General features: G+C 34.4%; 4 protein-coding genes and 1 long non-coding RNA gene across 10 annotated transcripts in view; 1 reads left to right on the top strand and 4 right to left on the bottom strand.

Moving 5' to 3' along the window:
* The window catches only part of LOC124451360 (serine/threonine-protein kinase/endoribonuclease IRE1-like), a 32,439-nt gene extending 11,388 nt beyond the window's left edge, over positions 1–21,051 (bottom strand). For 2 of the 4 annotated variants that reach the window (XM_047001978.1, XM_047001976.1), the window contains exons 1-2: positions 21,013–21,051; positions 19,823–19,913 (exon numbers count right to left, since the gene is read on the bottom strand). The gene's annotated coding sequence lies outside the window, so the exon portion shown is untranslated. Of the gene's footprint in view, positions 1–17,222; positions 17,244–18,577; positions 18,669–19,822; positions 19,914–21,012 lie in introns of those variants that run through there. The other 2 variants (XM_047001975.1, XM_047001977.1) reach the window with 2 other exon arrangements.
* Positions 1,204–1,843, top strand: LOC124451370. Its single transcript, XR_006950426.1, has 2 exons — positions 1,204–1,504; positions 1,686–1,843. It is a non-coding gene; the product is annotated as an uncharacterized LOC124451370 (long non-coding RNA).
* Positions 1,938–5,224, bottom strand: LOC124451964. Its single transcript, XM_047002562.1, has 8 exons — positions 5,087–5,224; positions 4,667–4,732; positions 4,407–4,484; positions 4,062–4,184; positions 3,808–3,949; positions 3,160–3,224; positions 2,132–2,315; positions 1,938–2,065 (listed from the first exon to the last, which is right to left on the bottom strand). The coding sequence occupies exons 1-8, from the start codon at positions 5,174–5,176 to the stop codon at positions 1,938–1,940; spliced, it is 876 nt and encodes a 291-aa protein (XP_046858518.1). The 5' UTR covers positions 5,177–5,224.
* Positions 5,369–7,075, bottom strand: LOC124451365. 3 transcript variants are annotated; one of them, XM_047001983.1, is made up of 4 exons: positions 6,942–7,075; positions 6,271–6,538; positions 6,090–6,147; positions 5,369–5,976 (listed from the first exon to the last, which is right to left on the bottom strand). In XM_047001983.1, the coding sequence occupies exons 1-4, from the start codon at positions 7,033–7,035 to the stop codon at positions 5,851–5,853; spliced, it is 546 nt and encodes a 181-aa protein (XP_046857939.1). In that variant the 5' UTR covers positions 7,036–7,075; the 3' UTR covers positions 5,369–5,850. The 3 variants fall into 3 exon arrangements, with proteins under 3 accessions (XP_046857939.1, XP_046857942.1, XP_046857940.1); XM_047001986.1 differs by lacking the exon at positions 6,090–6,147; XM_047001984.1 differs by lacking the exon at positions 6,090–6,147 and having other exon boundaries at positions 5,369–5,811.
* Positions 12,470–14,142, bottom strand: LOC124451963. Its single transcript, XM_047002561.1, has 3 exons — positions 13,719–14,142; positions 13,395–13,646; positions 12,470–12,918 (listed from the first exon to the last, which is right to left on the bottom strand). Exons 1-3 carry the CDS (start codon positions 14,140–14,142, stop codon positions 12,470–12,472), a joined length of 1,125 nt encoding a protein of 374 aa, XP_046858517.1.
* Positions 21,052–26,377: the final 5,326 nt, after the last annotated feature.

Below are 26,377 nucleotides of genomic sequence, written 5' to 3'. Positions count from 1 at the left end.
AATCAACAAATTTTGTGAAAACATAAAAACGGCCATTTTTTGGATCAATAAGTTCGCTTCAAGTAAAGTAGGAAGAGTATGGCAGTTTACCTGAATGATTTTTCCAATGAAACTTATCAAAAACAAATTTTGTTTTCTTAAAAAATGCTGGATCTCGGTTCAAACAATACTCGTGCAATCTGCAGGCATTATCTTAAAGGACCAACTCTGGCGCTAACGAAATAAATATATACATAAGCATATCATCAGGCACATTCGGTTATGTTACTGCACATTCGGTTATGTTACAACTCTGTCAGGCGACTAAACCGTCACGCAATCTGTCCGATTCACTGATAATACTCTGTTTGTAGCACCATAAAAGGTACACACATACGTAACTTACCATCAGGAAAACGTGTTCGTAAAATGGTAAATGGAATATTTGGTGATTCGTGATTCCTCATTATTTCGAATCCATAACATATACCTGGAAACAAAAACGAAGGCGCAATGTCACTGCAATAGTAAAACAAATTTTCGTTGGAGCTGTTCATCATGTAAATACCGTGGGGACAAAGAATACAAAATATTCCAGGGATCAAAGTGCCATGCTTCTTCTTGGGTATAGTGACTTTGGCACAATCTCCCTGCTGTGTCTTCCTATTGTCAAGAACATAATTCCCTCGTTGAACCAGTTCTGGCAGAGAAGGTAGATATCCATGGGACGAATTTTGAGACACCGCAGGTAAGTTGTGTGGCAAACGCCACTGACCGTCCTTGACCTCGAACGGACTAATCGCCATTTGTACCCATTCCTTTAGCAGTGGTTGAATAGTAATTGGAATTTCTTCGCTAGTCTCAATGACGTTAAACAGTAGGGGCACTTCTTCATGAAGAAGTTTTAAATCAGTGGAAAGATTGTCTTTTGGATTGGCTCCATCAGACATCCTTATCAAGAGGTCCAAAACTTCTTCTTTGGGGCACAATTGCGCATACTGGTTTGTCAGAAGCCAATGCCAATAACCTTCTGCACGAGTTTGGACAACTAGTGATAAATCCTTGTTTCTCTAACCATTCAAGTAGAGTCCTAAGCCCCTTGAAGATATCTATAAATACGAGAAATTATAGTATAAATGAGCTCTGGAGTGGTCATACAAAATTTTGTACTCGTGGTGTAATAAATTCTTCTTACTTCAGATTTTAATTTTGAAATTCGTCCCAACTTAGCTTTGAATCACTGTACTTCTTCAATAAAGCTCGCACATTTCTCCTGTTGATGAAATTGCGCATTTCAAACCTAGTATTGGACAAAAGAAAACAGGTTGTTATTTTTATAACTATAAGCTGTGTACAAAAACAAAGTGAGAGAAGTCACCATCATGCATAAAATGCTTTCTGATACGTAGATGAACACTCGTATTTACTAATTAGCAGACCTGTATATACTATATATTACAGATAAACTTCAAAAATACTTATCTTCCATCTAGCAATCCAGTATCAGACTCTCTTAAATTATTTGGTAAGAAAGTTTTCTGTATTCCAAGAGTTGTTCCATCCATCACCACCTTTGGGAATTCTTCCAAATAATTCACAAAAAAACCCATTGTCAAAATCAATATTAAGCAACCTTAATAAGAGAAAATTCAATAACTTAATAAAACAAGCGATCACTATCTCAATGGAATATTCATATTTTAAAGCTGAAAATGAAATGATGCTTACCGTATCATGGCAATGATAGCGAGACGAAACTTGGCGTAAGTTATTTCCTTTGGGAAATTAAAATTACCGAAGACACTTGCCTTTGTACATATGCAACATAATATTTGTACATAGGTAAACTGAACAAGAATAAAAAGAAAAACATTCAAAAGAGATAGGGCGAGAAAATTAAATAATGGACAAACGTAGTTACTAATGCTTCGGCAAATTTCATTAAAAGTACCTCGACGTTATGAAAAGCCGAATGTAATCTTTAGAACGGCATGAGATATTGCATATGATCCAAACCATACAATCCTGTTTTCAATGCCATCATAATGCTTTTTCGTAGCACAAGAGGAGCAAGGTCTACAATACACTAAATAATTTATTTAAGTCAAATAATTATGAAGCAAAGCGTAACCTATAACAAATCAGAACTTACCCTTCACATCATGGATTGAATAAAAGTACGCAACTGAACACACGTCTACGTACAACCATTCATCTTGAATAGAACGTTTATCCCACTCTGCACCACAAGAACAAATACCACTTTCAGATGGCGCCAAAATTATGACCATTTTTTTCAGGAAGATCAGTAAAATCGCTTGCATCATTCTCATTGCCTAAAATAATTAAATTGTAATATTTACAAAATGCTAGAAAGTGCTAAATACCATACCGATAAAGGAAATAGTATATGTAAAGCTAAAAGGATGTTCACCATTGCAGATTATCTTGCATACCTGTTTCAAATAAAGAAACCTTTTCTTTGCTAAGTGTAGCCAATTCAAATAGTCTCGCATCTCTGGTGTAATTCCAAAGGAACACTTTAAAAGTGCCAATGGAGAATCCATTTCATCCTCTTCAACGATTTGCATGGCTTTTGCAAGGGTTCTCACATGAATGCAATGAAATGACGAACAGCTGCAACATTTTAACTCGGGCTGGGGCGGCGTTACTTTTGAATACACAAAAGTACAAACCCCCCATGGACTATTCACTGGTTTTACAGCAATCCACTGAACCTCCCTGCACACTGCACTAAACAAGTCTTAAAATATGTAAAATTATTTATCTTAAGGTTGTATTATGTGTGTGTATGTGTATCCAGATTAATAATTATGATTAATTATGACTTCACAAAATCCTTAGAAAGTGCTTAATATATATATCAGGCACGTAAAGCTAATGGTGAATATGACTTTACTATTTTTATCATACATTTAGTTTATACTACTTAATGTATGTACAGTAGGTATGTGGCTATGTATGTATTTGAGTATGAATGTGTATACCTCAATAGTCATAAATAAATTCAATTTGCCCTGTTGGCTATCACCCTAATAGCTTTATAGAAGCTCCTGAACTTAGGCACAGGATGTATGGTAACAAATTGTGGGGTATTAGAAGGTTGAGAAACTATACGTGTATTTGTACAAAAAAGTTATTTTCACATAAAAAATATACTTCTTCAGGTTGCATCTCATGGTAGGAATGATCACTGAAAACAGACTGCATCATGGATGTGGATTCTGCATTCATAAAAGAAATTGGATGAGATAAATATGTTGTGTAAATAATCATTCACAAGTTTTAACAATATTTTGCTTGTAAAAGTTAACATCCACACCCACATGTAATAAGAATGTCGAACAAGGGTCTTGTAAAACACAGAAGGATGACTTCACAAGGGTTTGAAATGTACAATAAACTGATATTTAAGGATGAAGACATTTCCTCCCATACAACATGAAGAACTTTACATTGAAAAAATAAGCCAAATACAAATTTGAGACATTCACTTCATGCAATGTCAGATTAATATGCAATAAGTTCTCACATCTTTGACAAGGGTCGTCAAACATATAGTATGTAAGTGTAAGTCAAAATTTGGTGAAGCTGTTCAGACACCTTATATCCTGAAAGAGTAACACACAACACTTACTTTTTCAATAAAATCTTTGGCTTCAATACCAAACTTTCTATCATACACAACCAGATATTTTTCCATTGCTAATATGTGTATGCAACTGGGATATGGTATATCTGACAAGTATAAAAATGTTGTTTGGCCTGTTTTAATAATTTCATTTCAGTAACATCTATTTTACATACGTTTTTGAGGATCTAATTGTATATTATTAGGTAGGGCTTCAACAAATTGCTTTCTATTTGCATCACATGAGCAGCACAATATCCAACCGTAGAAATCAAGCAATAGGTGGGGGTATCGATGAACAAATACAAATGAATTATGCTGAAGAAAAAAATACATGCAGATTATAGCACCAAAAATAGAGTATTGAGTAATATCATTTAGTTGGGTATATACCCAACATTGAAATTATGGAAATAAAATTTGACATCACCATAATTGTTCTTTTGTTTGCATTATAATCATGAACAACAAAGGATTGCTGACGTGATATATTTGATGCAAAGTCAAACTGTAACAATAACCCAGTATAGTGGCTAGTGGGTGACAAATGACTCTGAAAGAGCAAGTATACAGTAATTATTAATGTTCACTGTTTCAAAAATATCTATTGTAATATATTTTTATGTTTGTTGAGCACATTTCTACGAGATGTTAATAAAGTTTTACACAGTGTCTCATGCATAAGCAATCAACAAGCATATTGTCAATTTATAACACATTAAAAACATGACTAGTGGTAAACAGTATAAAGTATAACTGTATAATTGAGAACTACTTGACTATGTTGACATGGTTGTTTAGATTCCTCTGTAATAATAGAGATAGATTGCTTGGTAAAAATATCTTCAGAATCCTACAAATAAAGACCATTATTTAATTTAAAATGTGTACAGACTTTTAATAAGTGTTGAAATAATGCATGCCTTCTTTAAATTACTTCAAAATTTTTTAGTTTTTTCTAGTGAAAGCAGTCCTACATATAACCACTTCCAATGACTTTTCATGAGAAACAATATCAATATGTACATTACAAACCTGTGTTTTGGTGGTTAACTCTTGGTGCTTGTCATAATTTTCAGCAATATCTTCACTTTGTTCATTCTACATATAAATTAAAAAAAACCCCATAAACATAGCGTATTTTTATATGTACATAGTTTTACAATATATGTAAACTTACCAAATCCCCAAATTCATTTTCTTGTTCGAAAAATTTAGATTAATATGACACACTGCTATTCTATTAACATATATGACATTGTGATTAAAGGATGTAGAGAATCCAGACATGAAATTGGTAAATGTGCTCAGAATAATTGTTTTTCCTTACACAACGTTGTGGGCATAAATAAATTTGTACAAATACTTTTGTTAATATAACTGTGGTAATAAAAATAAATTAATATGAAATTGTGCAACCAGAAACAATAAAAAGAACACTTTAAAAATTCCTACCGCATCATCTTTTTGTGTGTTTCCTTTCCTCTCCACGTTATTGTAAAAGAAGTCATTTGAGCGTTTGAATTTCTTCCTGAATTGATACATTTTGCAAGTGTACCCAAAAAATAATACCCCGATTTATAAAAACCAGTACTGCACGCAGTGGCGTGGCTAGCAAAAAACATTTGGTCGGGCTCACAAGGCGCCACCATGGTTGGCGCGGAGCGAGAAAATTTTCCGAATTTAAACTCCCTAGAACGTCGGAAACGGCTATCTTAGAAGCAAATGCGTGATATTTATGCAGGAAATAGAACCATTTTGGTTATTTTAAATTGCCGAAGGATCTTATAGTAAAGCAGAGAAACAGTTCAAAAATAGTTGCAGATATGTGATTTATTTTCTCAACACCACATACATAAATAGATACCTATGTACATCTTGTAAAGAAACTTTGACAAAAGAACCGAAAGGCTCAGATTTGTCATCAACAACTATCAAAAGTTGTGATGAAATTGTCGTGCTGAAATGACAATCATCATTGACTGCATTAAAAAGTTCCCGGAAAAATTCTCACATGCCATGGACGTAAGACATCATCAGCTTGCTATCAGCCATATATGAATACCTATTTGTATAAGAAAGCAAGTCTTCGTGGTTTTTCAATGAACTTCTTTACTACATCATCATGCAATGTGTTGGCGTCTTCTTTCTCTGACAGTATGTCTTTGTGAATGGAAATCCTGCAAAGAGAACTAAAACGTCCTTGGCTCATAGTATTTCTAAGATAATTTTTTTACCCTCTTCAAACAAGAAAATGACCTCTCAACTGAAGCACTTGTAATTGACAAAACCCCATTTATCTTTAACAGTTTTACAACTTCTGGAATACTAGATTGATAATGGAACTGAAAATATATTTCAATAATTCATCGCATGAATCACAGTGAAAGTCTTTATCTCTGTAAATAAAACAAAGTTGGCTAATTAGCATTGGTATGTCAAACATATCACCATAAACCTCCTTTAGAAGATTTATCTTTTCTGAGGGCACTTCACCTTTCCACATCTTAAACACCCTAGGGTTAACAAGGTCTAAAAATCTAAAACGCTCCATATCCTGAAATCGCTCAGTCAGCATAGTCACAATTGTGTCAAGAATTTCAAAATACATTTGTTTGTAATTATGCCGTTGGTCATACCTGGTTACTGGTGGTCCCACTTTCTCAACAGCCAGGTCGTACACCTGACAATATTCTGTATCATTTCTCAGAGAAGCAACAAAGGCCTTGAATCTCTCAAACCTACTCATTCCATAATGAAAGTCAGTGTCCTTGTCTTGCAAGATAGAATAAAGTATGGATGACTGCTCAAGAATTCTCTGGAAAACATGTACCAAGAAACAAAACAAGAAGCCATTAAGGTAGCCAAGTAAACCAGTAACCTTACTTAACGTTTCATCATCCCAACCTATTGGATTATCAGTAAGATTTTCAAATATGTCTATCAGTTTCTCATAGTTAGAATGCAAGACATTGATGACATGAGCCCTATAATACCATCTTGTGTCACCAGGACTAGGAAACTCAAGCCTATGGGATGATAGTAAATCTTTTCTTTTGGGGGGAATTGCTAGTAAAGGTGCAGAAAGCACTAATATTAACAAAGAAAATCTTAACAGGTGAGATGGAGGATGCAGCTTAACATAATACTAGATTTAGTCTATGGGCAGCACAGTGAACAAATTGAGCATAAGGATAAACCTGCTGAACTTGAGCTTGAACACCATTGAGATGACCAGACATAACAGATGCACCATCATAAGTCTATCCAATAAATTTCTCTTTCACATTATTATATTGACTTAACTTACCCTTAACCACTGATGATATAGCAGTTGCAGTCCTATCACAACTAACATCAACAAACCCAAGCTGTCTTTCAATGACACTTTCCCCTTTGTCCATTCGAACAATTACACTCAATTGTTCATTGGTAGAAACATCAGTTGCCTACATCAACCTGTATAGTTAAGAAAGTGCAGCAATATATTTCCTTTAAAATCTTATCCTCTATTATCTTATCAAGACAATCAATCAAATCATTTTGAATATCAGGAGAGACTCCAGTAAACCGCCCTCCCACCGCAAGGTGGGTTTCAGCAAGCCTTCCATGTAATCGCCTTTCAAAAACAGAATCCATCTTAGCAAAACTTTCAAGTAGCTCTCTATAATTTCCTCTATTCATGCTGCTACTAGATTCATCATGCCCCCTAAATGCAAGCTCTTGCCTAGACAAGTATAAAACAGCTTCTGTTATGGTTTTCAACATTTCCCTGTTTTGCCTTACCTCCTCGTTATGACGCTGAATCTCTTCACGTCTATTGTGTGACATGAGACAGTCGATACGAGGCTGAAAACCGTAGGTCTTCCAGGTCTTGTAGGCACCCATAGGCGATTTTGCCTTCTCATGCTTCTTACAATCGGATAGGAAATTCTTCATGTTTTTGAATCCCGTCTGCGTCCATGAAGAAGACGATCCAGGGGAAAATAAAAGACAAGGCCAACAGAACAATGCATTCTTTTCTGAGCTACCACAAAGCCAATCTTTCTTCGAGTACCAACTTTCCTGAAATTGGCCGCTGCTTTACGAGTATATTTTGCTCGCCTGATTGTCGAACAGAAAAGGGTTTCTTTTGTAGTTCACTTATTATATCGATTTCATTAGCCGAAGCCATTGTAATGTAAGTTATCACGATTTCCGAAGGTATATTTCGAGAGCTCAAACTTCAAGTCACGCTTTTGAAAATGAGCCCGACAAGATGTTGTTAAACGTTTGAGTGTGCTCACAGCTACTCTCAACCAATCAGATTACAGATATTCCCACTACAGATTTTATTACTTGGTCGGGCTGAATTTTCAGAGCCCGACTAGTTGTTGCGAAACAGCGCATTTGAGTTTGCTCAGTTGCTGTCAACCAATCAGATTGCAGATAATCCCACTATAGATTTTACTACTTGGTCGGGCTGAATTTTCAGAGCCCGACTAAACAGCGTAATGCCTGGCACTAGAAATGCACTAGTCATTGTTGCTAAGTAACGTTTAAAAATATGATAATTTTGCTAATAACGACGCAATTTGACAAATATTACACTAATAGACTGTGGATTACTCCAAAAAGAGTCGCAGAATTTAAAATTTTCGCAAATCCAATTTTAAAGAAAACAAATTTTTCATTTTTGGGAAAATATTTGGTCGGGCTTGGCCCGACCAGCCAGACCGCTAGCTACGCCACTGACTGCACGTGTTCTTGGATCGACAAAGTTAGCCGAGAATTAGTCTAAGTACCATTCTCCCAGCCAGACTTCTCCGATAGATATTTAAAAAAGTACTAAGCATAGTACTGAGTGACTGAGCCCTGTTGATCAATTGCCTTGCTTCAAACTTTTGATGTTGCAAACTCCTAAAAAATATGAATACATGAAGAAATATTGTTCTCATACATGAACTTTAAATAATGTAGTAAATGGAAGCCCTGAAATTTCTTTTTTAAGCTGCACCAGTCGGATGGTTGTATTTGTGGTTGTATATGCCATTTTACGGCAGCGAAACATACCACCACTGCAATTCCGCCATCTTTCCATGTTTTATTCCTTTTAATCACGTGACAATAAGGAAGTATGCCGAGCAATTGTGAATAGTGGAGGATTGGGTCGAGAAGAACCAAAACTTTAAAATTCTGAATAACTAATGTTGTTGTCGTCTTTATTTTGACAAAATTTTGACGATGAGAATTGAGAATTGACAACCCGACTCATTCTGGCCATCAGAATCAGACTCATGGTTTGTCCGTTTTGTATGTGCACTCGCTGCGAGGGTTAAAAGAAGTGATTTTTTAAATAATGAAAATCGTCTGAAATTCACAATGCATTATGCAATACCATAACTAGTAGGATGACTAAGGCATTGATCGATCTTGCTTTAAGCCACAGCCTCGTGGAATGTAAACATAACACAAGATATTAAAATAAAATCAAAAGTGAACATCGTAGGTTATATACTTTACTCATCCATTTCAGAATGCAAATTAACAATAAAATGAATTGAGGTCACAGAAAATTCTTTGTTTTTAAATGACAAACGAACGAATAATTTATTTGAATATTTATCTGAATATATCCCCGAATGGGCAAATAAAAAAAATTAAGAATGCCCAGTTGAAGCATTGGACGCATTTGAGAAAAAAGAAAAGAAAAAATCCGGTTTTCAAACATTGATTTGCCCGGCGGCTCGTGGCCACTCAGTTTTTATCACAATGACATCATACCCGTGTATCTTTAACTGCATAGACAACGGTTAAATGTTATCTATTGGTTAAATAAAAATAACAAATTATCCAACCATACATTTTTATTAAAAAGTAAATCATCAACATGAAATTTGTTCAGAGGTACAATACATAATAATAAGTTTGACAGAGCATCTTACAGTTGTAGTCTAATCCAGATGTCCTGTTTAAATGACAATTCATTTATGAAGATTACAAGTAGAATCTTAGAAAGGAATAAACAAATATTCATGATTGATTAGTATAGAAGCGTTCTTTATATTCTTTAATTGCAGGAGGTAAGACATTCCAAGAAATAGTACCGATAAATTTAAAACATCTTTTGCAATATTGGTACAAATTTATTTTTGGTAAATATAGATAATTTCTTAAAGATTGCCTGGTAGAATAAGTATACTTCTTCTGTAGAAAACTATAGTAGGTGGAAACAAGCAATCATCCTTGCGACCATCAACATCTATGTGCAATTTTCTCAACAGCTTTTTGAATTTACTATTAAAGTTTGAGTTGATGTATTTATTCAGGAACATTAAGTTTTAAAAATTGAATTCTGCAATTGAAACTCCCAACAATAGCTAAAGTTCCTGTGTTGGAATGCATAGTTATATTAGGCTTAAAATACAGTCCATTGTCAAATTTAGCGCATATTTTACCACTCTTTAAATCTACAGCACGAAATGACTCATCAAACACTCCAATGCAATAAGATTTGAGTACGATTAGGTCGGAGAACAAATAACCTGCATACACATCACGCAAAATTTCATTCACATTACCATTCTCGTGAACATTAGTTACATAAATGCCCATAACTTTGGTGTCTTTGCAAAATGCTATGACCGCTTGTTTACTATCACTTATACAGCATTTGAACTCTAGATCATTTACAGGTATCTGTTTCCGAACAAATTTTTTACTGACAGCTGTTATGGGTATTTCTGCGGTATGCCAAGGTTTCAAGTAAAGTTCATTGTTGTAATTTCCCCATTTCCATAATGTGTATTCTGTTTTGTTTACAGTTAAAATAACAGAATTATCAGGTGATACAGCTGCTGCTTTAAATTTTGAGCTATCGACAGGAAGTCTTTTGTTGTATTGTATCCCACCCTTGGTAATTCTAACAACTTGAACAAACTTTCCTTTGTCAGTACCAACTAAGACATCACCAAATGTTAAGATTTCTTTAGGTTTAAATCCAATGTTAACATGCTTTGCTTGAGTAGAATCTACAAAATTTTCAGATGAAGTTGATATCTTCGTAAGATGATCAGAACCATCCCATATCCACAGTAAACCATCTGACCACCAACATACTAATGCATTCTTCAGTTGCATTGGTACAGTTTGAATAATAGTACAGAGTTCCATGCTCCAAATATGAATGTTGACGTGGTCACCAACACTGAAAGCGGCAAAAAAAGATCCATCCGGTGAAAAACAACAACATTTAATTTCAAATTTCTCAAAGATAAATGAAGGTCTCCAAAGATGATCAGTTTTGAAAATTTTAAGCTTGGAAAAATACGGCACAACGTAAAATTCCTTACACGAGATTGGATGGACTTTGTTAAGATTCCTCAGAAAACATGGACACGCAACATTTGGTAAACAAAACTCGATTTCTCCTTGATCGTCGTATTTTGTCAACTGAGTATTTTCAGAAAGCTTTCCAATCTGGCTTGTATGATAAAAAATACAATCGCCATAATGGTGTGTTATCATTGAATGTAAACGTAGTGGATATTTCTTTTTCTTTGAAAAAATATCGATTGCCTTTGGGAAGTGAAAAACATACGAAGTCTCGACGAATTCTGTGACAAAGAACTCTGAATATTTCTCTTTGCATTGTAGTTTTCGGTAATCAACAACGCAGCGTCGATCAATTCTTTGCAAAGTTAATGAATTCCATGCAGTGAACACTTCTTTAGGAAGTTCATCGTCATCGTCTACATAGTCTGCTGTAATAAACAAAGCAGAATCTAAGAAAGAGCAATGATTAACGACATCATCTGACTGTAAACATGATAACAAACGTCCATTGTTAACGTCCCACAACTTTACTTCAGTAGATCCATCACTAGTCACCAGTCTATTTCCGGTAGGTGAAAAGGAGCAACAACAGATGTTTCCACGTACAAAACAAAATTCGCTTGATGTTGGATTGTCATTGATGTCATACAGGGACATAAATGTGTCTACATTATCCCACTCATCCAACTCTGAATCATCGAGTGAAGTGCCTAGAGTGCATCGTTGTTCGAAGTCTGGAAGTTCAAAAATAGATATTTGACCATTTTCATATCCTACAGCAAGAAGTTTTTCATTGGACGACACACAAAGAGATGTAACGTTAGCATGCAAGGAGACAGTCAAATGATGATGGTTTGTTAAATATGTTGAGTCTAAATCCTCAAACCAAACAAGCCTTCCTTGTTTCAATAAATCCCTTGCCAATAATCTTTTTTCGTTACTGCCATGAATTCTGTTTGCAATATATTGTAAATAAATTACGCATTTTTGAAACAGAAATGATTCAAATTCCATTTTCAATAACAAATGAAATAGTAGTTCCTCAAGTACATCTTTTTTCAAGAAAGTACGTCGTTCCTTAATGATTTCAAACAATTCAGACTGAATGGTAGAAGTTTCAATGTCCTCCACACCCATTAACCTTGCACAAACCACTTTGACATCTACTGCCAAGCTAAAGTCAACATTTTCGCCACATTTTGACATATGATAGATTCCATTCTTCAAAGCATATTTAATCATAGCAGTGTTCATCTGATCTTCAAAAATGTTCATCGACTTAATTTGTTCAAACACTTTCTCACAAGCACGCCATAAGAACTTATGACCATTTTTTGGATCAACTGTAAACTCATGCTGTTCGTAACCATCTGATTTCAACCAATCAATTAGAGAGTTGTGATATACGGTTAAATAATCATTGTAAACTGGCAAAATTTGAGATAACAGTTCAATGATTTTACTGCGGACTTCAAACTTGATGTCATCAGAAAAACCTAAATAGCTAAACAGTAAAGTTAATGGCTAAAACTCCCGACTGGCAGCCAACAATTCAAGAAATTGTATAAAATTAGTTTCTGAGATAACAGAGTTTCCCGGAATTTCTTTCGTTAAATCTTTTACTCTTTTGAATTGCTTTGTGTAAACACTGCTTAACCCACTAGGGACCAATTGGTGAATGTTTTCGTAAGTAAGCTCAATATTTTCTTTATTCAAGCTCAGTTGTGCGTAATACGCACAAAGAAATGATCCCTCGCATTTTCTAGCTAATGACCATAGAACGTAAGGATCTTCCTGCACCCGATCATTCAACTGATGTTTCAAATACTTTTCCAGGTCTTCTTCATTGTTTTCATCACGAGGACGAGTTGTAATTTCCACAGGATTCATGTCTTTCAACTTCCTTTGAACAGGAAGTTCTGGACGACTGGTGATGAAGATTTTAATCCATTTAGGCAGTCGGTCAAACTCTTCTGCAATCAATTCCAACAATTCACTTTTGCCATCAACTTGACTTTCATCTAAGGCATCAATAACCAAAAGCATTGGTTCATGACCTTCCAATGAATGCAATGGATTATTTAATAAAACACAGAATTTATCGGTGACTGATTTGTAGGAATGGTTTCTCTGTAATTCTTCATTCAGTTTACATTTAAAATCTGATATTGTATCACACATGCTACTAGCCAATGATTCTATCAACATTGAGGATTCCTCTCATCTGATCGATTATATCTGCAGAAATGAGAAGCAGCAAGTTTCTTCTTTTCAGAATATCGTCGACACAACTCAGCAGCAAACACACTTTTACCAACGCCAGGACCGGCAATCAAAATCATGACATTAGAAGCATCTTCACTTTTATCGTTAAACCAAGTGTCAAGTTTTTCAAATAAACATTGTCTAGTGCCTTCAAGGTATTTCTTGTTAAGATCTTTTATAACACCATTGAAATTACACTTTCCATGCTTCTTGAGATCTGAGCATATTTTGCCCTGTATCATTTCTTTTACTTCAACAACATCAGCTTTTGTTGCCATATTATGTTCCATCTCTGCAACATTTCTTTTTATTACTTTCACATCTTCTTTGATTTCTTCAGTGACATCGATTAACTTTCGTTCTTTTTCATACCATTCTTTTAACATCTCAATATGATTTGCCTCAGCGGTACTGAGGGGAGCTTTCTTTAATTTATCTATTTCAGTTTGTTGAATACCCAAACCAACCAATGCTTTTGAAATTTTCTGCCACAAGTACTCAAACTCACTGTCATCTACACTAGTTGTATTTATGTGACCATACACTTTGTTTCGATAAAACTTTATTCTTGCAATATTTGCTGAGATTGAAGAATCTGTAGAGGAAGGAAGTTCATTCCATCCACCATGTGGCGCTGTTATACAACATATATTTCGCAATAAGACAGTTAATAATGTGATGTCAAAGTTTTCAATGTCAGTTTCACCAATTGACGGGTAAAGAAGATCCCATTGCTCATTCTTGATGACTTTAAATTTCAAAGATGTTAGTAACTTCTTTGTGGAGGGATCTTTAAGTTTACCACCTAAACTTGATGGCTTTATTAAAGATTGCAATGTTGTTTTTAAGGCTTGGGTTCCTTTATTAATTAAAAGTTTACTCAAACGAGTAAAATTTTCCTCAATCTTTAAGTTTTTATATGGCGAAGCCATTTTTTATTCTAGAAATGTGGAAAAAGATTGTGAAAAAAGGTATAATTTAAAAGGTACAAAATGTTTACAAAAGTTAAAAGGATAAATTAAAAATAGTATTACAAGTCATTTATAAAGACTTGTGTGCTTCATTTCTTTCTCTAGATAAAAATTGTGTTCACTGCCTAGTGACATGACACAGTAATTGATCTTACATCAAGGCATTAAAATAGTAGAGTTGATAAAATGATAAAAACACAAAAAATCATATTTTCGCCTACTCGGCGCGAGAGGCAGCATTTACCTTGCGATAGTAACTCCTAGTTAATAAATAATATACCTTATTTGTCTAACAATCGTGTGGTTAAGAGAAACGTCATTCTTTTAACAGGATATATCAAACTGGTTTGCTGTGTTGTATAAATATTTGCTTATTAACATTTTGATAGGACTATATTACTGATGATTCTGTTCCAATTTAAGTTTTTGCTAGACAGCAGTTTAGCAGACACCCGAACCGCTTGTGACCGCGGGCTCGTTTTTTGCTTGTGATTATAGGGTAGGGTTTGGGTCAGCATCCAAGGTGTCCGCTAAACTGCAGTAACCCCCATAGGTCCCTAGCTTAACTCCAATAATATATATAAATTCTTCGTCATTTTTGACAATGTGTTAAATCCAAAGCGTCATCATTACAAATTGAAATGAAAATAAAGAAAACTATCTCCTATCTGCTTTACATTTCCCTCACCAAAACACAGAACACAGGGTGAGAGATAAACAACGCGACATATGAATAAAATACATAACAAAATACAAGTACGGACTGCACAGAGTATCAAGTTCCTTGTATTTTTTACCCAAACAAGATATATTTGACGTCTGTAATCATTAGAAAAGCGTATAAATGAATGATATTTTCATCTGCAAGGTTTTGTCTATAGTCACTAAAACAAAGCGCAGATTATACGCTCTAAATCATAGGTAATTAAAGAACAACATAAGTATTGACTTTACGTAAAACAATTCTATTCTTGATCTTTCGCATATGCGACTAGCACCGATGACACAGTCGAGGATATCACGACGAACAAACACCGCCTGCCTCACTCAGAAACTTTTTCAGTATGGCACAGCGGCTACCCACAAAAACTTACTAGTGATAAATTATATTATTGTTATAACACAGTATAACTTGACGTCTACACCTGCTTCCCCCCCCCAAAAAAAATGTTGTTGCTCCCCCAAATTTTACATCCTAACCGCATGTCTGCTCATATTGATAACACTTAAAGCGTGATTCAGTTTAAAGATGCTACGACAATTTATAAAAACTGAACAATTGATGAATGTTTTCTGCATGATGAGATAACGTAAGAAAAGTACAAATAATACACAAATCATTCATTACTTTTTGTATGAACTTCAATTTTGCAATTTTCATGTGTTCAAATAGAGAGGCGCCGGCCCCTATTATATAACTGGCCCAAGGCAAAAGGCCTCCTTGCCTATCACCTCACTGAGGGCCTGGCCTGGCAGTTAGTGAAATTTCTCGACTTTGTGTTGTTACACGATTTAATTCAAGTAACTAAATCAGTTAGACACGTTGGAAAACAAAACAAGTATCTTGATTTCAGTTTCTCAATGTACATGCTAAATCAAAGTTCATCTAAGAATAAATTACGTGCAAAATGAATGATGATGAAATATGGCCAACTCAATCCTTGTATCCGAAGCTGGCAAGATTTATGATTCACCGACCCATTCTCCTACCCAAAAACAAAAGCAACGTGAGCTTACCATCCAATCAAACAAGAGCATCTACTCAAAGGGAGACCGAGACTGATAGCTAGTCTCTTATCCGGAGATCACTCTCAAGTAAGGACATTTCACCACAGGCTCAAGCAACAATACTTAATTCCTGGCGGCCAGGAACACAAAAACAATATCAGGTGTACCTTAACAACTGGCAACTCTGTGCTAATAAACGGAATGCAGATCCCCTTCATCCAACTTTACAGGTAGTTCTAGACATTTTACAGCATCTTATTGATCAAGGGACGAGTTACAGTTGCATAAACTCAGCTCGAAGTATGTTATCTTCATTCGCTATTACTGAAGGAAATTCTACGATTGGTACACATTATATGGTTCAGAGATTTATGAAAGGAGTGTTCCATTACGGACCAGCACTACCAAGATATCAAGTGACCTGGGACACCTTTATTGTATTAGAGTATTTAAAGACATTTGCCGCAGTAGAAGACTTGACCCTACAACAGCTAACTCATAAGTTGGTAATGCTCTGTGCATTAGTCACATGGCAGCGTGCCCAATCACTCCACCTCATGAACCTCTTAACTGTAAAGGAAGAACAGGACTCATACATCTTCTATATCGACCAACTTGTCAAACAGTCTGGACCATCACGCATTCAACCTACTTTAGTGATACCAAAGTTCCCTGCCGATCACCGACAATGTGTAGCCTCAGTCATGGAAGAATATTTTAAACGCACTGCTCCCATTAGGGGTCAGGAAAATCAACTATTTCTTAGCACAATTCGACCCTTTCATAAAGTATCAAAGTCATCTATATGTCGTTGGATAAAAGTTGTCATGCAAGCTGCAGGAATTGATATAGAAACGTTGAAACCACATAGTTGAAATCTCCAATTAAAATAAGTTTTTTAACTTAATGTTGTATTTGCGTGTAGGCATGAAGTGTGTCCACATGACTTTCAAATCTTGTGGGATCTCTGCGGTAGATGCTAATAGAATGAGGAAATTGAACGAGACTTACCAGAAGTTGAAGTTCGATTGGGATTCTATTAGTATCTAATGAGCAGACATTACACACCCACCCATCATGTTACTGCCTCCCAGCATATCGTTCATATGCACATTTAGGCGGTTCATAGGGCAACTATCTTTGAAATATGACCAATGTACGCATGCGTAGTATCTCTCGTGTAATCTCTGCTCAAGTCTCGTTCAATTTCCGAATTTGTTTATAGTCATACTTCATACTACGCAATGCTTCGGTATCAAATTGTTAAGTTAGAAATGTAAATACAAAATCGCGGTTAACTTACGTAAAATTACCTTTGTTTTAGAAATAAGACGACCGTGTGACAAAATTATGCTTGCTTTAGTTCTTTACATGTCACATACTCAACAAACGATGAGAAATTTAATATAAAAACGCGACCACATACATATCAGATTAAAATGGTGATCATAATTCATACCTTATTGTAACATCAATCTTTTATCCATGTGAGTTTTGTTACATAAACACATTTAAATAACGAACGAAGATGAAGAGTGAGTCAGGATCTCCTTCAACAAACAGTATTAAAAACATTAATGACGTCTATGTAGAACATTCTAGTTATATAACTAAGTATACATCACTGACTAAAAACAATTGTTAAAGAAATAAAAATACATAAATAAGAACCTCATGCAGAGTATATAATAACATTGAGATTAGTCGAATTCCAAAGGACTGCTGCTAAATCTCATAAACTTTCACAAGTTTTAACTCAGGAATAGAGAATCACCTATTTAAGGCAGGATTCAAATGTCAATGATTAAGAAACGATTTTCGAAACTGTAAATGGATTTTCCCTTGATTAATCAAAAATTCCATACATTTATACTTTCGCATAAGTCAATTCATATTATAAAAAACCTTTGTTATTGAATAAATCTTTGTAAATCATGAATACATTTTAAACATCAACTGCAAGGAAAAGAAATTATTTATATGTTCAATAAAAAATACTTTAGATACAACAGTAAAGGATGCAATACAAATAAACCTTAAAACTGTTAAACAAACATGATCAAACGTATAATTTTAAAAGCTCACTTTTCTGCATGAATCAACATTTCACAAAAAATAGATTCGGTTGCGTTCTTTCTGTGTAAATACATTCTTCCTGTGTTTAACATTTGCTTATTTTCAAATTTTCTTAAATGGTTTGTTGTATACAACTATCAACATTTTGCTAGACACACAGAGATTAGTCAAAAGTGGCGTCAGCAAAAAGGTGATGCATGATTGGACATGCTATCCTCCTACATTTTCAAAGATTCAACCATGCTATTGCTATCCTCCCATACCTTTGAACAGGTTTTGCTTTCCTTTACCATGCAGCTTATTGTCAATAGTTAGAAAGTTGGTATATCAATTTAGATATGATTTCTCATGCATGTTTAGTCATACTTTATCGAGATGCTGCTTTAGCTAATTTGTTATGTCAGTAATGTAATTCTAAAATATCCCTTAATTTTTCTAAAATTACCTTCGTTTTAGAAATAAGACAACCGTGTGAACAAAATTATGCTTGCTTTAGTTCTTTACATGTCACATACTCAACAAACGGATGAGATTTAATATAAACAACGCGACCACATACATATCAGATTAAAATGGTGATGAAAGTTCATACCTTATTGTAACATCAATCTTTTATCCTTGTGAGTTTTGTTACATAAACACATTTAAATAACGAACGAAGATGAAGAGTGAGTCAGGATCTCCTTCAACCAACAGTATTAAAACAAATTAATGACATATATGTAGAACATTCTAGTTATATAACAAAGTATACATCACTGACTAAAACAATTGTTATAGAAATAAAAATACATAAATAAGAACCTCATGCAGAGTACATAATAACATTGAGATTAGTAGAATTCCAAAGGACTACTGCTAAATCTTCAAAAGTTTAACAAGTTTTAACTTAGGAATAGCGAATCACCTATCTAAGACAGGAATTGAATACCAATGATTAAGACACAATTTTCGAAACTGTGAATGGAATTTTCCCTTCATTAATCAAAAATTCATACATGTTTATTCTTGAATAAATCAGTTCTTATTATAAAAAAACTTTGTCATTAAATAAACAATTGTAAATTATAAATACATTTCAAACATCAACTGCACGAAATTATAATTACTTATGATCAATAAAGACACTGTAGATACAATAGTAAAGGATGCAATAACGTAAACATTAAAACTGTTAAACAAATATGATCAAAAGTATAATTTTAAAGCACACTGTGTTGCATGAATCAACATGTCACAAAAATAGATTCGGTCGCGTTCTTCCTCTGTGTAAATACATTCTTCCTGTGTTTAACATTTGCTTACTTTTCAAATTTTCTTACTTTAAAAAAAATGGTTTGTTGTATAACACTATCAACATTTTGCTAGAGACACAGAGATTAGTCAAAAGTGGCGTCAGCAAAGAAGGGAGGTGATGCATGATTGGACATGCTATCCTCCCTACATAAATTTTCACAGATTCCCATTTTTCCATAGACAAGTATGCTATTTCATCTCTCTCATACCTTTGAACAGGTTTTGCTTTCCTTTACCATACAGCTTATTGTCAATAGTTAGAAAGTTGGTATATAAATTTCGATATGATTTCTCATGCATGTTTAGTCATACTTTATCGAGATGCTGCTTTAGCTAATTTGTTATGTCTGTAGTGTAATGCTAAAATATCACTTAAGTTTTCTAAAATAACTTCGCTTTTAGAAGTAAGACGACCGAGTGAACAAAATTATGCTTGCTTTAGTTCTTTACATGTCACATACTCAACAAACGGATGAGAGATTTAATATAAAGAACGCGACCACATACATATCAGATTAAAAATGGTCATGAAAGTTCATACCTTATTGTAACATCAATCTTTTATCCTTGTGAGTTTTGTTACATTAACACATTTGAATAACGAACGAAAATGAAGAGTGCGTCAGGATCTCCTTCAACAAATAGTATTACAACACATTAATGACGTCTATTTAGAACATTCTAGTTATATAACTAAGTATACATCACTGACTAAAACAATTGTTATAGAAATAAAATACATAAATAAGAACCTCATGCAGAGTACATAATAACATTGAGATTAGTCAAATTCCAAAGGACTACTGCTAAATCTTATAAAGTTTCACAAGTTTTAACTCAGGAATAGAGAATCACCTATCTAAGACAGGATTTGAATGCCAATGATTAAGACACGATTTTCGAAACTGTGAATGGATTTTTCCTTTCATAATCAAAAATTCCATACTTGTATATTCTTGCATAAGTCAGTTCATATTATAAAAAATCTTTGTTATTGAATAAACCATTGTAAATTATGAATACATTTCAAACATCAACTGTACGCAATTATAATTACTTATGATCAATAAAACACTGTAGATACAACAGTAAAGGATGCAATAAAGTAAACCTTAAAACTGTTAAACAAATATGTGATTTTACAAAAATAGATTCGGTTGCGTTCTTTCTCTGTGTAAATACATTCTTCCTGTGTTTAACATTTGCTTATTTTACAAATGTTCTTACTTTTAAAAAATGGTTTGTTGTATACAACTATCAACATTTTGTTAGACACACAGAGATTAGTCAAAAGTGGCGTCAGCAAAAGGGAGGTGATGCATGATTGGACATGCTATCCCCCTACATAAATTTTCACAGATTCCAATTTTTTTCATACACAAGTATACTATTTCAACTCTCCCATACCTTTGAACAGGTTTAGCTTTCCTTTACCATGCAGCTTACTGTCAATAGTTAGAAGGTTAGCATATCAATTTAGATATGATTTCTCATGCATGTTTAGTCAAACTTTATCAAGATGCTAATTTAGCTAATTTGTTATGTCGGTAGTGTAATTCTAAAATATCGTTTAATTTCGATAAATTACCTTTTTAGAAATAAGACGACCATGTGAACAAAATTATGCTTGCTTTTAGTTCTTTACATGTCACATATCTTACAAAGATGAGAGATTTAATATAAAGAACGCGACCACATACATCAGTTTAAAATGGTGATCATAATTCATACCTTATTGTAACATCAATCTTTTATCCATGTAAGTTTTGTTACATAAACACATTTAAATAACGAACGAAGATGAAGAGTGAGTCAGGATCCTTCAACAAACAGTTTATTAAATTATGACGTCTATGTAAACATTCTAAAATCAACTAACATAATGACATTTAAAATTAGTTAAACTCTAAGGACTACTGCAAATCTTATAAAGTCACAAGTTTTAACTCTAGGAAAGAGAATCACCTATGTAAGACAGGATTTGAATATTAATGATTAAGACATGAATTTCGATACTGTAAATGAATTTTTCCTTTCATTAATCAAAAATTCCATAGATGTATATTCTTGCATAAGTCAGTTCGTATTATAAAAAACCTTTGTTATTGAATAAACCATTGTAAATTATAAATACATGGCAAACATCAACTGCACGCAATTATAATTACTATGATCAATTCAAAAACTGTAGATAAACAAATAAAGGATGCAATGAAACGTAAATTTTAAATTGTTAAAGCTTTAACTCTTTTCAATGACTTAAAATCATTTTACGCCTCGCTAATCCCTGTTACCGGGTTCATGTGATCAGGCTCTTAGTTTACTGGCTGCCGTTTGCCATATCGTCAATCCTATTGGTCACACAAAGCAATTTACTGGCTGCCAATATGGTAATCACATGCGTAATAAAGATATGCGTGGCACGAAAAATTCAATGGAGTGGCTCTACTGTATGTTCTCTATACTGTGGTTAAATGTTCTTTTTTATCTCATGTGATTTTTTCTTTGAAAATATGAAAATTCAATCTCTGCCAAAAATATTGGTAAGTTTATGCAACTTTACATTTGACCAGAGATGGTACATAGTAATTCTCTCAGTAAATATTGATGTTATGCAAAGTTTTCCTCCCATGACCACCCCTAAAGTGAACCTTCTAAACATGTCAAGAACTTTACAAGTTATTTCTTTTTGTTTTGAAAGTTAGAACTATGTTGACATTGCAATTTTAGTGGGGTGTCGATTTTAGGATTTTCGTCCGGATTGAAGAATTGGCACATGTACCATGTTGTTTGTCGTGGTCATTTTACACCTTCAAGTTGAGATTACTTCTGGTAAACGAAGTGCATAAAAACTCTTATACAAGTAGTTCTTGACCATTAACTCATTCATTACATGTTTGTAATTGATCATGCATAAATTAAACATTTGTTACTTTTTCAAAACTTGACGTTACTAACGTTAGTAACATCCATCTCATTGTTGCTAATACGTAACCGAGAGTTAGCATTGGTTAGTAACAAAGTGTTGTACTACGAGTCTACGACAAAGACACACTATGTTTCACCAATACTAATTTAAAGTCTAATCTCTAACGATTGAGTCTCACGTTTTCAAACGTCCTTCCATATTTGCTAAATTTCAACATGCTACGGTCGTTTACTGCATAAAAACAACAGCTTCCATTACTTAACTTTATAAAAGGTTATTTTATGCATGCACAGAAGCACAACACAAACAGAAATACTCGAACGCGCAACCAGAAGTAAACTATTTTGAGTTAACACGATAAATTCCATAGCATTTCTAATTCAAGTAGTGCTCTTTTAAATAAGTTCAAACTGTACGTGTTGCGTTGACGCAGGAATGTTGTTAATGAAGATCGTATCAGTCAGTAATCTGTCTGGCCATTTGTAATGATCATTATAGGGATCAACATTTGCTATGTGTAATGCCGTAGACAGTACTGCCAGCGACGTGCCCAGACAAAGTGATCGCATCTTTCCATCTCTGAGAAGTTATCTTATCCAACCATCTTTGAGAGGTTGACAGCATTGCCAAAACATCAAAGGTAACACATGGTGATTCATGGCCGTTGTAGGTTAGATACCTGCTCTCTCAAGTGCATCTTGTGAGTTATGTGCCGGCTGGACTTGTTCCTTAAACTCCTGAAGAACAGGGCAGTTAGACCAGGTGCTGTCTTTTCTGGTAGGTTAGTTGTCCCAGGGTCCCTCTGCCATGATTCACCGTTGTGCTACCTTCATCCTCCATCGTTGACGTCTGCCAGCTTTTCCTCACTATAATAACGTCTTGACAACACCACTTAACCTAGTTAAAAAGGGCTCTGGCGTTTTCGCTGCATACGGTTGGACGATAAGTGTAACTGCAACAAAATATTTGCAGATACGAATGAATCCGGATACGTGTAGACGGGGCCTAAGATGCCTCGTTTTCAATTAGGTGATTCTCAGTTAGTAATGATTGTTTCAGTGTAAGAAAAGTCATTAAAATTCAAAAATGAAAAGATATAATATCGAGCTTTTTACATAGTTTGAGGTATCAGATTACAGTGAATGTGTAAGTGTGATGGTGATGTATAGTTAGGGTGAGGTGTTGAGAGTAGAAAAGCTTAAGAGGGATGGGTGTTCGACTGTGTTGGAGCAGGATGAGATGATTTTAAAGTCGTCTGGAGAATCAGGGTGGTTGGAGGAGTTACTATGAGAAAGAATACTTGACATTAATGAGTTAGTATAGCTTGTCATTTTTGATAAAACCGACTACTATAACAAAAATGTCAGAAATCCTCTCCGATTCCTCCAAATTTGAACTCATAAACGAAGACCTTGTGAAAGTCCCCCTACAACGTCAAACCCAGGGGACATCATTACTCAAACAACACAAGAAAACGAAATCAATTGGTGAACAAACTTACAATACACGCTATCTGTAAGAAATTGCCACTTTATGTTTAACGACCGCTTATACCACGAAATTGATGGTGTTGTTATGGGTAGCCCCTTGGCCCTCTTTTTGCCAACATATTCATGTATTTCCATGAACAAAACTGAATGAAAAACTGCCCCCACAAATTCAAACCTATTCTCTACAGACGATATGTCGATGATTGCTTCCTCCTTTTTAAATCACTTGATCACATCATCCAAACCATAGGTTTTAGTGGTGAACACAAAAAAGTTTTAAGAGGTGTTATTTAATCAAAACATAGTCTAAATTCTTTCAAACCATCTTCATTGCGAATGAATAATATAAAGAGTGAATATAAAATAAGGAAACACAACACACGTAAGATGATTCTTTGTAAATATTGTTCGTGCTGTGAAATAATTTGAGAAAGAAAACGCTTCAAATGTAGAAAAATTTGATTGTAATGAAACAAAATGACAAAAGTACAAAACTGTACATATGATATGACCAAACGTACATTTGAGCCCGTGTTATAAAGTAAACATGGGGACATACTTCATAACAAAGCCACCGTATAGAGAACATAGAGCAGGGCCACTCCATTGAGTTTTTTCGTGCCTCGCATATCTTATTACAAATGTGATTACCATATTGGCAGCCAGTAAATTTCCTTTTTTTGACCAATAGGATTGACTATATTTCAAAGGGCACCCAATAAACTAGTTAAATATACAGCAGCCAATTGCAAAGCGAAATGAACCTACTGTTGTATATTCCTTTACTGTGGATATGCTGACCAGAAGGAAACAAGGAAAAACTTATATAAACACTATTGAGTGCTTTACAACAAATAGCGTTTTGTATAGACAACTGAAAATTACGTGAAAGAGCTAGGAGAGTTGTTTGCAACATGTTTAGGTCGGGTTTCGTTTGCCTAAGTATAAAGCTAATTTAAGATTGATAAAGAATTGAGATATTTTCATTGTCTAAGATAGAGAAGCAGGAGCGAGTGTATTTAGATTTTTTTTTCATTCAACTATTAACTTAATAAACATTGTATCCTCTTTAATAAACAGAAGATTGCTTAAACTCTCTATCGACGAAGTTAGAGCTGGCAATCCAAATGGATTCAAGTCAGACTCAGTCGCTGAAATAAGGAGCTTTGAGGATCTGAATGAAAAGCATCAATCATGTGATCACAATTTCCTTGAGCCATTAACATCATTGTGATCTTCTTTTGAAATGACCATGTTTGTAGAGCATCGTAATCACCTAGAAAAAATATCATACACAATATAAATTTTTATAATAATATGATATAAGTCTTAATAAATCCCAAGGCATACCTTTCTCTTCTATAGTCATTTATTTTCGTATACGATCAAAAAAACTAAATAGTATCGCATCTCACAAACAATTGTAAGCTTTAGTCTGCTTTTTCGATGAATTGAAAATAAAATCTTTGGCTTTTACTCTTCATACCATGTTCTACATTATTCAACAACTTGTTCCAACTAGGCATCTAACTTCTAATCCTATCTATTCTAAAAAGCACAGCGAGTCACGTGGCGTATTCTGTACTCTTAGATATTATGCCTCTAGAGCAATCAAATTACATGATCTCAATTTTAACGCAATTTTTGCCATCATCTGCATGCTACCTAACATTCTTGGACAGCCTATTTTATACCTACAAAAATCCACTTCCAATTTTTGAGGAGCTTAAGTAGAAACTGTTAAAAATAGCTTTACCTTTCATGATAACAAAGAACAAAGATAAATGAGTTCCATTTCCCGACTATCACCATTCATATAGATCTTAGCACATATCTTGTAACCATATTGAGACCTGTAAAATGGTGGACTGTACCAGGCATTCTTAACACCATTAATGGCGTCCCATCGCTTTCGATTGAAGTCGCTTAAGTAGAAACTGTTAAAAATAGCTTTATCTTTCATGATAACAACGAACAAAGATAAATGAGTTCCATTTCCCCGACTATCACCATTCATATAGATCTTAGCACACATCTTGTAACCATATTGAGAACTGTAAAATGGTGGACTATACCTGGCATTCTTAACACCATTAATGGCGTCCTGTCGCTTTCAATTGAAGTTGTCTATTCTCCAAAGTAACGTACCATTATAGTTGTGTATGATTTGATCTCAGTGCGCGCTCTTCACGTTGTGCTTCGAGGTTCGTAATGTTCACCATGTTTCTCACTATTGATTCGTCTTTTTGATCTAGACGCTCACGAAACCGTTGTATAGTGGAAAAATTGCCTCTCGCTTGTCGCTCAAGTGTTGCGATTCTTTCACGCAACAAGGAAAACCTCTGAAGGGACAACTGGGTGTTATAATATTGCTACCACCGACCCTCGAGACACTCAATTCTTCTTTCCAGACCTGCTAACATGAAATTATAAATCAGATATGTCGCCCACGATGCCTTATGGATACATTAACAAAAACGACAGTGTGATGTACGATCCTAAACTTCATAGTAAACAAATGTTTTACCACTGATGAGACTCAAAGGTTCGACCGGAGATATAAATATATCGTGGAAAGTCGAGTTTCAACAAAGTTCTTCAAAGTATCTCCTGAATTAGGAGAAGTGCTTATGAGGGAAGGCCAGTGGAATTCATCTATGCGACTTCAATTTTACTC

The sequence above is a fragment of the Xenia sp. Carnegie-2017 genome, unplaced genomic scaffold (assembly GCF_021976095.1).
Source record: "Xenia sp. Carnegie-2017 unplaced genomic scaffold, XeniaSp_v1 HiC_scaffold_24, whole genome shotgun sequence".
NCBI classification, from domain to species: domain Eukaryota; kingdom Metazoa; phylum Cnidaria; class Anthozoa; order Malacalcyonacea; family Xeniidae; genus Xenia; species Xenia sp. Carnegie-2017.
This window is presented reverse-complemented; position numbering and strand designations above follow the sequence as displayed.

Excerpts from the sequence above, each read along its gene's own strand:
- LOC124451964 (XM_047002562.1), bottom strand. The coding sequence starts at position 5,176 with ATGTATCAATTCAGGAAGAAATTCAAACGCTCAAATGACTTCTTTTAC. Across the intron at positions 4,485-4,666 it reads AGTTAACCACCAAAACACAG|GATTCTGAAGATATTTTTAC; the intron begins GTTTGTAATGTA and ends CTTTATTTGTAG. Across the intron at positions 2,066-2,131 it reads TTCAATCCATGATGTGAAGG|TGTATTGTAGACCTTGCTCC; the intron begins GTAAGTTCTGAT and ends TAAATTATTTAG.
- LOC124451365 (XM_047001983.1), bottom strand. The coding sequence starts at position 7,035 with ATGGACAAAGGGGAAAGTGTCATTGAAAGACAGCTTGGGTTTGTTGAT. Across the intron at positions 6,539-6,941 it reads TATATCATCAGTGGTTAAGG|GTTGGGATGATGAAACGTTA; the intron begins GTAAGTTAAGTC and ends ATAATCCAATAG. Across the intron at positions 6,148-6,270 it reads GTGGGACCACCAGTAACCAG|GGTGTTTAAGATGTGGAAAG; the intron begins GTATGACCAACG and ends TGTTAACCCTAG.
- LOC124451963 (XM_047002561.1), bottom strand. The coding sequence starts at position 14,142 with ATGGCTTCGCCATATAAAAACTTAAAGATTGAGGAAAATTTTACTCGT. Across the intron at positions 13,647-13,718 it reads TACAACTAGTGTAGATGACA|ATAAATTAAAGAAAGCTCCC; the intron begins GTGAGTTTGAGT and ends AAACTGAAATAG. Across the intron at positions 12,919-13,394 it reads TGGAAAGTGTAATTTCAATG|AAGAGTTTGACCGACTGCCT; the intron begins GTGTTATAAAAG and ends AATTGATTGCAG.